We start from the raw sequence: 13,395 nt of genomic DNA, 5'->3' as shown, positions 1-13,395 counted from the left end.
CTTTATGGATCTCTGTAATCTGAGGGAAATATATGTCTCTAACATGGTCTCTCTCTCTCTTGCTCTTTCTCCTTCTCTTTCTCTTCCTTCATCACACTGCTGAAGGGAACTCCACACACACACACACACACACACACACACACACACACACACACACACAATCTCCCTCCGCCCCTGTGTGTGATGTTACCCTGGCAACAAGGACACTAAAAATAGGGCTATCTTCTTTACTCCTGACATTTCTGGTGAACAACCCCACTGTTTCTACTGACACATAGATACCATACCATACCATACTATACCATACCATAACATGACATGAATCCAGCCAGTCCCCCTTCTCCACTGACCTCCATATACTATAACCACATATACTATAACCACATACTACATATTCGTCGCCAAACCCACTGGCTCCAGGTCATCTATAAATCACTGCTAGGCAAATCCACGCCTTATCTTAGCTCATTGGTCACCATAGCAACACCCACCCGTAGTATGCGTTCCAGCAGATATATGTAACTGGTCATCCCCAAAGCAAACACCTCCTTTGGCCGCCATTCCTTCCAGTTCTCTGCTGCAAATGACTGGAACGAACTGCAAAAATCTCTGAAGCTGGAGACACTTATCTCCCTCACTAATTTTAAGCATCAGTTATCAGAGCAGTTTACCGATCACTGCACCTGTACACAGCCCATCTGTAATTAGCCCACCCAACTACCTCATCCCCATATTGTTATTTACATTGTTATTTATTTTGCTAATTTGCACCCCAGTATCTCTATTTGCACATCATCTTCTGCACATCTATCACTCCAGTGTTAATACTAAATTGTAATTATTTTGCACTATGGCCTATTTACTACCTTACCTCCATAACGTACTACATTTGCACACACTGTATAGATTTTCTATTGTGTTATTGACTGTACGTTTTGTTTTTGTTTATTCCATATGTAACTCTGTGTTGTTGTTGTTTTTAATCGCACTGCTTTGCTTTATCTTGGCCAGATCGCAGTTGTAAATGAGAACTTGTTCTCAACTGGCTTACCTGGTTAAATAAAGGTGAAATAAAAAAATAAAATATATAAAAATAAAATACTACTGCTTTACATCAAGCTGGCTCTGCTGTACATTACTATGATGAGCCAATCAATACCATGCAGTCAATCCTTTACATTGATAGAACCTGTGTGTTATGATCCCTCAGCCTCTTTCATGACCCTGACCATAATGACTATTAAGTCATTTCAATGACTCATGATGGGCAAACAACCTGCTATTATTAAGGATATTGTTTTATGTGGTGGTGTGGTGCGGTAAGCTGCAGTGTGTTGTGTTGATCTGTGCAGCACAGCGATCTCATTCTCTATGTTACTGACCTGTGCAGCACAGCGATCTCATTCTCTATGTTACTGACCTGTGCAGCACAGCGATCTCATTCTCTATGTTACTGACCTGTACAGCACAATGATCTAATTCTCTATGTTACTGACCTGTACAGCACAGTGATCTAATTCTCTATGTTACTGACCTGTACAGCACAGTGATCTAATTCTCTATGTTACTGACCTGTACAGCACAGTGATCTAATTCTCTATGTTACTGACCTGTACAGCACAGTGATCTAATTCTCTATGTTACTGACCTGTACAGCACAGTGATCTAATTCTCTATGTTACTGACCTGTACAGCACAGTGATCTAATTCTCTATGTTACTGACCTGTGCAGCACAGTGATCTAATTCTCTATGTTACTGACCTGTACAGCACAATGATCTAATTCTCTATGTTACTGACCTGTACAGCACAGTGATCTAATTCTCTATGTTACTGACCTGTACAGCACAGTGATCTAATTCTCTATGTTACTGACCTGTACAGCACAGTGATCTAATTCTCTATGTTACTGACCTGTGCAGCACAGCGATCTCATTCTCAATGTTGTTCTCCTTGCCCTCCAGAGCCTTCTTTGGGATACACTTGATGGCTACCAGCCTCTGGGTCCCCTTTTCCTCCGCTAGCACCACCTCCGAGAACGCCCCCCTGGAGCACAGGAAACACCATTATTCAAAAACATGACACACACACACTTATAGTTACACTTACTAACTGCAAAGACCAATTCAAATGCTGTACATTAACAAATCATATGCAGTAAACTGTGTTAAAGGGTGATTGCTGAACGTATGCCACCGATGAAAAATCGAGGCAGTTAGTCTTGGTCCCAAGACCCCAAGTCAATAAGGCTTGCTGTCTCTGAGGTAAGTTACTAAAACGATAGTGACATTTAAATAAGAGGAAAGAGTCTGGCTCAAATAAATTGGTGGAGTTCCCGGGAAATAAGGCGAGTGTCCAGCCTGTGTGCGTGTTGTGTGTGTATGTATGTGTGTGTGTGTGTGTGTGTGTGTGTGTGTGTGTGTGTGTTATGTGTGTTGTGTGTGTGGCTCACTTTGCACAGACAGTGTTTGCACGTGAGCTGCATGACTCATGGTGGGGCGAATGTGGGTACAGACAGAGCCTTCCCCCTCACCGAGAACACACACCAAGTTAGGGTATCCCCCTGGATCCCCCTGGCCTAACCAGGCACAACCTGTCCAACCCTAACCCATTTCCCATGGCCTAACCAGGCACAACCTGTCCAACCCTAACCCATTCCCCATGGCCAGTCACTATTAGCAGGCACATTCTGTCCAGTGTCCACAATTCCCTTCCCTCCCAGCACCACAGGCTCTCTCCACCTTGGGAGGGGATCCCCATGGTCTAACCAAGCACATCCTGCCGGTCTCCCATCCTATCCTTCCCATGATCCCTCCCAGCACTGTAGGCTCTCTCCACCCTAGGAGGGGATCCCCATAGCAGCTATAACCAGGCACAGCTATCCCAGTAGCCCAGCAGACAGCACCTCTCTACCCAGGGAATGTGTCCCCACGGACAGTCTCTAACCAGGCACATCCTGTGTCTCCCATCCCACCCCACCCCATCCCACACCATCCCTCCCACCTCTCCTATCCCACACCATCCCTCCCACCTCTCCTATCCCACACCATCCCTCCCACCCTGCACCATCCCTCCCACCCTGCACCATCCCTCCCACACCATCTGTCCTATCCTTCCCATCCCACACCATCCCATCCATACCATCCCTTCCCACCCCATCCAACCCACACCATCCCATCCCACACCATCCCTCACCACCTCTCCCACACCATCCCTCCCACCCCATCTCACAGCATCCCTCCCATTCCTCCCATCCCATCCCATCCCTCACCATCCCTCCCACCCCATCCCATATATCCCACACCATCCCTCCCATCCCACACCATCCCTTCCACCCTGCACCATCCCACACCATCCCTCCCACCCCGCACCATCCCTCCCACCCCGCACCATTCCCTCCCTTCCAACACCATCTCTCCCATACCATCCCTCCCACCCCGCACCATCCCTCCCATCCCACACATCCCGCACCATCCCTCCCACCCATCCCTCCTATCCCACACCATCCCTCCCATCCCACACCATCCCTCCCATCCCTCCCATCCAACACCATCCCTCCCACCCCGCACCATCCCTCACACACCATCCCTACCATCCAACACCATCCCTCCCACCCCACACCATCCCTCCCATCACTTCCACCCTGCACCATCCCTCCCCTCCCACCCCGAACCATCCCTCCCATACCTACCATCCCTTCCACCTGCACCATCCCTCCCACACCATCCCACACATCCATCCCATCCCACCCGCACCATCCCTCCAATCCCAACACCATCCCTCCCATCCCACACCATCCCTCCCATCCCTCCCATCCAACACCATCCCTCCCACCCCGCACCATCCCTCACACACCATCCCTACCATCCAACACCATCCCTCCCACCCCACACCATCCCTCCCATCACTTCCACCCTGCACCATCCCTCCCCTCCCACACCATCCCTCCCACCCCGAACCATCCCTCCCATACCTACCATCCCTTCCACCTGCACCATCCCTCCCACACCATCCCACACATCCATCCCATCCCACCCGCACCATCCCTCCAATCCCAACACCATCCCTCCCATCCCTCCCACACCATCCCTCCCATCCCACACAACCCTCCCACCCAACACCATCCCTCACCATCCCTCCCATACCATCCCTCCCCTCCCACACCATCCCTCCCATCCCGCACCATCCGCCCATCCATCCCACACCATCTCTCTCATCTCACCCCACCCCTCCCAGCCCACCTCTCTCATCCCACCCCGCACCATCCCTCCCACCCCATCCCTCCCACACCATCGCTCTCATCCCATCCCATCCGTCCCACCCCATCACTCCCACCCCACCTCTCTCATCCCACCCCATCCTTCCCAGCAGCACCACAGGTTGTCTCTCCACCCATGGAGGGTTTCCCTATGGAGGGCGAGTTATTATAACCAGGCACATCACATGCTGTCCGTCCCCTCATCCAACCCCAGAAGCACTGCACGGTACGTCCCAGGCCAGCACCCTAGGCTCTCTCCCACAGCAGTTTGTGTCATGGCAGCAAGGTCCTGTGGGCCCTGGGCCAGAGCAGAGAAGAGGCTGTATAAACAAAATAATTACAGTTTTTTCTCACTCACCATCACCAGCCATCATAACAATCCATCCACATCACCCAACCCAACCCTGTCTGACACCCACAAAAACTGCACTTCATCTATCTATTATTGAGTTGGTAAAACATGTCGTTTTTTATTTTCACGAGCCGCTCTCTCTCGCTGCTATTTAGGATAACTTCACATGGCAAAACACTTTAGAGGCACTACAGCAATGTCACCATTGTGAATTATTCAATAGACCACTTTGAAACACACACACACACAGCCACACAAACAATGCCGTGCAACCAGAGACAGATGCAGCAAGAGACATTACCTGCTGTAAAACAACCTCACAGAAATATATATCTTACTGTATCTACCTACCTATTTATCTATTGTATATATCTTACTGTATCTATCTACCTACCTACCTACCTACCTACAGTGGCTTGCGAAAGTATTCACCCCCCTTGGCATTTTTCCTATTTTGTTGCCTTACACCTGGAATTAAAATGGATTTTTTGGGGGTTTGTATCATTTGATTTACACAACATGCCTACCACTTTGAAGATGCAAAATATTTTTTATTGTAAAACCTGCAAGAAATAATACAAAAAAACAGAAAACTTGAGCGTGAATAACTATTCATACTTTTCATAATTTTTCATACTTTTTTAAAAATCCATTTAAATTACAGGTTGTAATGCAACAAAATAGGGAAAACGCCAAGGGGAATGAATACTTTTGCAAGGCACTGTACCTACCTACCTTACTGTATCTATCTTACTGTACTTACCTACCTACTGTATCTATTTACTGTACTTAGCTATCTACTGTATCTATTTTACTGTACCGACCTACCTACCTTACTATCTATCTATCTGGTGTTGTTTCCTTCTCCTCCTTCATCGTCCCACGGCAGTTTGGACTTATTGGGCTGTTTGGTTTCTGTTTATGCTCTCAGGAGTGACTCATTCCCCTTGTTCCGCATGCACGTGCACACGCACGCACACACACATACACATTCACACACACACACACACACACACACACACACAGGTGCAGAAAGAGTGATGCTATTATTAGATTTTATAGAAGGAATGGAACAAAAAAAGAACAACCAAGTGAACCAACATAACAGTCTGGTTGGTATCTAGCAAAAAACGTACGTACACACAGACGAGCACACACGCACGGACAGACGGACGCACGCACAGATGCAAGCATGCACACACCAGTGGTGTAGTGCTATTTTTTAGGTGAGGGAGCGCAAAAAATATATGTAAATGACGTCATAAATGTACTGATAGATGTAGACAATTGAATAGCCTATCATTATAGAATACGCATAAAATGCATACTTCAATTGCAACGTCTGCCTATGCCCACACATATTGTCTAAAGAACCTTTTACATTTTGAATGCCCTCAAACACCAAGTTAGGCATTGGCTACCTACAGTTGAAGTCGGAAGTTTACATACACCTTAGCCAAATACATTTAAACTCAGTTTTTCACAATTCCTGACATTTAATCCTAGTAAAAATTCCCTGTCTTAGGTCAATTAGGATCACCACTTTATTTTAAGAATCTGAAATGTCAGAATAATAGTAGAGTGAATTATTTATTTAAGCTTTTATTTCTTTCATCACATTCCCAGTGGGTCAGAAGTTTACATACACTCAATTAGTATTTGGTAGCATTGCCTTTAAATTGTTTAACTTGGGTCAAACGTTTCGGGTAGCCTTCCACAAGCTTCCCACAATACGTTGGGTGAATTTTGGCCCATTCCTCCTGACAGAGCTGGTGTAACTGAGTCAGGTTTGTAGGCCTCCTTGCTCGCACACGCTTTTTCAGTTCTGCCCACATATTTTCTATAGGTTTGAGGTCAGGGCTTTGTGATGGCCACTCCAATACCTTGACTTTGTTGTCCTTAAGCCATTTGGCCACAACTTTGGAAGAATGCTTGGGGTCATTGTCCATTTGGAAGACCCATTTGCGACCAAGATTTAACTTCCTGACTGATGTCTTGAGATGTTGCTTCAATATATCCACATCATTTTCCTTCCTCATTATGCCATCTATTTTGTGAAGTGCACCAGTCCCTCCTGCAGCAAAGCACCCCCACAGCATGATGCTGCCACCCCCGTTGTGCCTCACGGTTGGGATGGTGTTCTTCGGCTTACAAGTCCCCCTTTTTTCCTCCAAACATAACGATGGTCATTATGGCCAAACAGTTCTATTTTTGTTTCATCAGACCAGAGGACACACTCCAAAAAGTAAGATCTTTGTCAGTTGCAAACCGTAGTCTGGCTTTTTTATGGCGGTTTTGGAGCAGTGTCTTCTTCCTTGCTGAGTGGATTTTCAGGTAATGTCGATATAGGACTCGTTTTACTGTGGATATAGATACTTTTGTACCTGTTTCCTCCAGCGTGGTCCCATGGTGTTTATACTTGCTTACTATTGTTTGTCCAGATGAACATGGTACCTTCAGGTGTTTGGAAATTGCTCCCAAGGATGAACCAGACTTGTGGAGGTCTATTTTTCTGAGGTCTTGGCTGATTTCTTTTGATTTTCCCATGATGTCAAGCAAAGAGGCACTGAGTTTGAAGGTAGGCCTTGAAATACATCCACATGTACACCTCCAATTGACTAAAATGATGTCAATTAGCCTATCAGAAGCTTCTAAAGCCATGACATCCTTTTCTGGAATTTTCCAAGCTGTTTAAAGGCACAGTCAACTTAGTGTATGTAAACTTCTGACCCACTGGAATTGTGATACAGTGAATTATAAGTGAAATAATCTGTCTGTAAACAATTGTTGGAAAAATTACTTGTGTCATGCACAAAGTAGATGTCCTAACCGACTTGCCAAAAGTGTGGTTGAAAAACGAGTTTTAATGACTCCAACCTAAGTGTATGTAAACTTCTGACTTCAACTGTAGATAATCTGCACAGGTTCTGTCAGACCTGGGCTCTGACTGTTAATTAAAAAAAAACGAATATAATGATATTCCAAAAAAGGTCCGGAAATCAGGATGACAAATATAAATTATAAAACAAAAACTACACACCTCTAGGACTAAATATCAGCAACTCAGTTAGCTTTCACATGGCTGTGGATGAGCTGAGAGACAAAGCATGAAGAGTTTGTTAAAAATAAATTTGTGGAGTGGTTGAAAAACGAGATTTCATGACTCCAACCTAAGTGTATGTAAACTTCCGACTTAAACTGTATGTATGTATATTATTTTACCGCTCTAGGGATATAATTATTGTTTGGATAACCTTATTTACTATTATGTATAGATTTTTACCTTACATTTTTTCACTCTTTATCCGATGCGCAATGCAGAGAACAACAGAAGAATAATTATCATCTATTTACCACAGTGAATTATTGTAATGTTTGTTTATTTGTCAATTAATTCCATAAGGGATGGGTTGCTTATTGGCGATTTGACACGAAAATAAAATGTCATTCATACATTCATATAGCTTAATATATTGCACTGTTTACGAGAAGAGCTTTATTGTGAGTAGGCATTTCATTGTATTGTGTAGCTTAAATAAACGTTGATTTGGTTAGCTTGAACACATGGTTACAATATACCCTATTACAGAATAAAAGAAAACAGAGAGGTGTACTATTAGTTCATATAATTTTTGCATTGATTAAACATGCTGTCAAATCAATTGACCAAGTAGTGAACATAAATCATTACTTACAGGAAAGTAATTGCAGGAAATTCGTTTTAAAACAGCCATAAATCAAGCTTTTGGGATGGTGTATTCATGCATCTCAATAAACTATAACCTAAATGCATTATTAACTCCAACTTGGCCCAATTCACATTTCCAATTGCCCACCTGGACATACCAACCTAGAACAGGCCCTGCATCTAAACCATTAGCCAATGTAGGCTAAATATCCCAAGCAGGGCTACAGCAACTTCCAGAGAGATTCAGGCTCCTTGGGCTTTACCGTGGCCACTCTGGTTTGGGAAAAAAGTGGTCAAACCTCCGACGGGCTTCCGCGGCACACACATAGCTTATAGTTCAGGGAAGAAATCACCATTTATCTACCTCTAGGCTGCTATACTGTACATACTTATTTAGTTTGTCATTCTATTGTTTTCATTGAATTTGAGTGGTAATTAAATATAATTTATTTAGAATTTATCAGAATACATTTTCCAGAAATAATTTGACCAGCTTCGTGTATTCTCAAATTGAAAAAGATGAGGTAGCGCCGTAGGCTTGGGCGGTACCATCAATACCGTTGAAACTATTTATTTGAAGTTTTTCAATGAAAGTTAATATTTTTAACTACTTTTTAAGTAAATACTTAAAGTCAACTTGTGCAATATGTTAGGAGATAAAGCTGGATTGACTGTCTTGCAATTTGTTTATTTTCGTTTTCTTTCGTTAGCATATTTAGCTAGCAGCCTCCATGGAAAATCGCTATTCCTTGTACAACCTTTCTTAGCATTTAGCTAATAGATACCCAATGGGCTTTTTTTTGCGTTTTGTGGCGCGTCCTTGTGTACTAAACCGGTAATGCCGAAAAATCCCGGTATGAGAGAAGGATGGTATGATGATACAAAAACTCTGGATACCGCCCAACCCTAGAGCGCACGCTTCTCTGTGCTCCGGTAGCATTACACCCCTGGTAAACACAGACACAGCTTTGCACCGCTGGAAGTGGACTTTCTGACCCCAGGTGCCCGCTCTGGTCCTGGAGACCAGGCAAGTGATCACAAACATCAAACAACAGGGCAACAACTTCGGTCCTTCTACCCATGTCCACCCGTCTGGTCTGCACAGTGCACCAGCTTCAATGATTGTTAGGGGGAAGCGCCATGTGTCCTAGAGCTCCCGGAGCTCCGACTCTCAGGCCGCTGGCTCTGTGCAAATCCACGACCTCCCCCTCCCAAGATAGCCATTGTTGGGAGATCTATGTGGTGGTTGATGGCGCAACGACATTCTGCTTTCCTGGTGCCAGAGTGTGTGACATCACTCAGGAGTTTACAGTAATTCTAGACCAAAACCCAGAGCTGCACACTGTGGCTATGCAAGCTGCGGTAATGGGCTGAGTTGAGACAGGACTTAGAATACCTGAGAATCAGACTAATGGCTATGGGCAAGCGGATTGTTTTTTTCTAGCCATATCCCAACACACGGTCGTGGAACTGATCATTTCTCCCAGCTATTTGCCCTGGACTCTTGGATGAAAGCAGGACCCGCTGTAACATCGAAACGGTACAAAAAAAGTAATGGAATATCAGTCCTTGCCCGCAACAGGTAACCCTCATTAATCCACGTCCTCGTTCAAGGCATAGACCAAATGGCACAGTTCTAAGTAATCTTGTATCTATACCATTTCAAGCCAACCCCATGGCTATTTTATATAGAGGGTTACCTACGGATCATAGCATGTTTGTGTTAGAGACTCCGTCTGATCTGAAATCCCGCAGCTGTGGCCTTGGACTGATTAATGTAAATGTCAGAAGTTTGATTTTGAAAATCGAAAATTCTGGCTTTTCAAACCAACGGGGACATTTTGATAATTACTGAGAATTTTGTAAAAAACAATCTGTGCCAGACTCTAATGTGTCTCTGAATGGATATAATGTTTATACATCTGACAGAGGTGGGGGTTTCGCCATATTCATGAAGAACCGCTTGAATGTTGTTGTGTGTATTACCACCTCTGTCCCCAAGCAATTTGAATGTCTTGTCTTAAAATGTGGGCCATGGTAATAATACCCAACTAACGTTAGTGGGAGTTTATCGCACTCTCTGAACCCTCCCAATTGGTTTTAGCAAATTGTCTGACTTGCTGTCTAACTATGATACATCTGAATTATTAATATTGGGTGATCTTAACCAGAATTGGTTGATGCGAGTATCAGATAAACTGAAAGATACACTATATATACAAAAGTATGCGGACACCACTTAAAATGAGTGGATTCGGCTATTTCAGCCACACACGTTGCTGACAGGTGTATAAATTCGAGCACACCGCCATGCAATCTCCATAGACAAACATCGACAGTACAATGGCCTTACTGAAGAGCTCAGTGACATTCAACGTGGCACCGTCATAGGATGCCACCTTTCCAACAAGTTAGTTCATCACATTTCTGCCTGCTAGAGCTGCCCCGGTCAACTGTAAGTGATGTTATTGTGAAGTGGAAACGTCTAGGAGCAACAATGGCTCAGCCGTGAAGTGGTAGGCCACACAAGCTCACAAAATGGGACCACTGAGTGCTGAAGCACGTAGCGCGTAAAAATGGTCTGTTCTCTAAAACCCATGGATGCGCTTCACTTTACAGGTTTAATACTCATCACTGCATCCTTTATCAGAAGATCGGCTGGACCTCTCTTACAGTGCCTTCACAAATTATTCATACCCCTTGACTTATTGCACATTTTGTTGTTAGAGCCTGAATTCAAAATTGATTACAGTAAATATATTTTTTTCTCACCCATCTACACACAATACCCGATAATGACAAAGTTATATTTTTTTTAGAAATGTTTGAAAATATAGCGCTTTACACACCTGGATTTTGCAACATTTGCCCATTATTCTTTTCAAAATTCTTTAAGCTCTGTCAAATTGGTTGTAGATCACTGCTAGACAGACATTTTCAGGCCGTGCCATAGATTTTCAAGTAGATTTAAGTCACAACTGTAACTCGGCAACTCAGGAAAATTCACTGTCTTCTTGGTAAGCAACTCCAGTGTAGATTTGGCCTTGTCTTTTAGGTTATTGTCCTGCTGAATGGTGAATTCATCTCCCAGTATCTGGTGGAAAGCAGACTGAACCAGGTTTTCTTCTAGGATTTTTGCCTGTGTTTAGCTCTATTCCATTGATTTTTTTATCCTGAAAAACTCCCCAGTCCTTAATGATACAAGCATACCCATTACATTATGCAGCCACCACTATTCTTGAAAATATGGAGAGTGGTACTCAGTAATGGGTTGTATTGTATTTTCCCCAAACATAACACTTATCGTGGACATAAAGTTAATTGATTTGCCATATTTTTTGCAGTACTACTGCAGTACAAATGTATATTCCTGAACTTATTTAGGCTTGCAATAACAAAAAGGGGTTGAAAACTTATTTACTCAAGACATTTCAGCTTTTCATTTTTAATTAATTTGTAAGTAGGCCAGTGACAAAAAAAATCGCAATTTTAAATCAATTTTAAATTCAGGCCGTAACAAAGGGTGTGAATACTTTTCTGAAGGCACTGTAATTCCCATAGATCACTTCACTTCTCCCTTTTTGTTACAAACTCTTCTACAAAAGCTTCCAACATACAGTATCTCACTTCTCTGTTAAAGTATAAAAATATGTGGCACCAAACCTGCTCACAAGGTTGGCTAACTTTTGAGGTCCCTCATGTCTCTACCAACCAAGGTAAATCAGCCTTTAGTTTTATAACGCCCCTCATGTTTGGAATAATGATCCCTGGTGCCAACAGGGCAGTTTAGAACGCTGATGAGGGATGAATTCATTGAGGTTTGCAAGTATTATGGTTTATTGTGATGGTTTATTAGTGTTGTGGTTTATTAGTGTTATGGTTTATTGTGATGGTTTATTAGTGTTGTGGTTTATTTTGTGATGGTTTATTAGTGTATTTGAGATGTGGTCTGTCTGTATCTGCTGTATCCTTCAGTTTCTTTTTGCTGTTTTATTGATTTATTGAATTAACTTTTAAGAAGGCACATTTTTACATTTTAGTCATTTAGCAGACGCTCTTATCCAGAGCGACTTACAGTTATTGAGTGCATACATTATTTTTTTAGTTTTCATACTGGCCCCCCATTGGGAATCGAACCCACAACCCTGGCGTTGCAAACGCCATGTTCTACCAACTGAGCTACATCCCTGCCGGCCATTCCCTCCCCTACCCTGGACGACGCTGGGCCAATTGTGCGCCGCCCCATGGGTCTCCCGATCGCGGCCGGCTACGACAGAGCCTGGATTCGAACCAGGATCTCTAGTGGCACAGCTAGCACTGCGATGATAGACCACTGCGCCACTCGGGAGATTAGGCACACCTGTTACTTGAAATGCATTCCAGGTGACTACCTCATGAAGCTGGTTGAGAGAATGCCAAAAGTGTGCAAAGCTGTCATCAAGGCAAAGGGTGGCTATTTGAAGAATATATTTTCATTTGTTTAACACTTTTTTGGTTACTACATGATTCCATATGTGTTATTTCATAGTTTTGGTGTCTTCACTAATATTCTACAATGTAGAAAATAGTAAAAATAAAGAAAAACCCTTGAATGAGTAGGTGTGTCAAAACTTTTGACTGGTACTGTATATATTAAATGTAACTAATTGCACATCAAACTAGCTAATTTCATGAACTCCCCCTCCCCTGCCCTCCAGCCCCAAGTGCACTCGTCTGACTTTTGCATGCAGTGGCCACTGGCTCCAGACGCTGGGCGGAGAGTTTGAATACTGGTAGGCTACTTTATGCTGGATCTGTCATGTGTACAGTCGTGGTCAAAAGTTTTGAGAATGACACAAGTATTGGTCTTCAAAGTTTGCTGCTTCAGTGTTTTTAGATATTTTTGTCAGAAGTTACTATGGTATACTGAAGTATAATTACAAGCATTCCATAAGTGTCAAATGATTTTATTGACAATTACATTAAGTTTATGCAAAAAGTCAATATTTACAGTGTTGACCCTTCTTTTTCAAGACCTCTGCAATCCGCCCTGGCATGCTGTCAATTAACTTCTTGCATAATCAATGCTTGGAGTTTGTCAGAATTTGTGGGGTTTTG

General features: G+C 43.4%; 1 protein-coding gene across 1 annotated transcript in view; it reads right to left on the bottom strand.

The window, feature by feature from the left end:
• The window catches only part of LOC311133645 (calcium/calmodulin-dependent protein kinase type 1-like), a gene marked incomplete at both ends in the record, with an annotated part of 49,435 nt that overhangs the window by 19,747 nt on the left and 16,293 nt on the right, over window positions 1–13,395 (bottom strand). Inside the window, one exon of the mRNA XM_084167174.1 lies at window positions 1,915–2,046. Coding sequence (XP_084023300.1) covers window positions 1,915–2,046 — 132 coding nt within the window. The remainder of the gene's footprint in view (window positions 1–1,914; window positions 2,047–13,395) is intronic.

The sequence above is a fragment of the Coregonus lavaretus genome (assembly GCF_964263955.1).
Source record: "Coregonus lavaretus genome assembly, chromosome: 8".
NCBI lineage: Eukaryota > Metazoa > Chordata > Actinopteri > Salmoniformes > Salmonidae > Coregonus > Coregonus lavaretus.
Note: the sequence above shows the minus strand (reverse complement) of the source record. Positions and strands in the feature narration are given on the sequence as shown.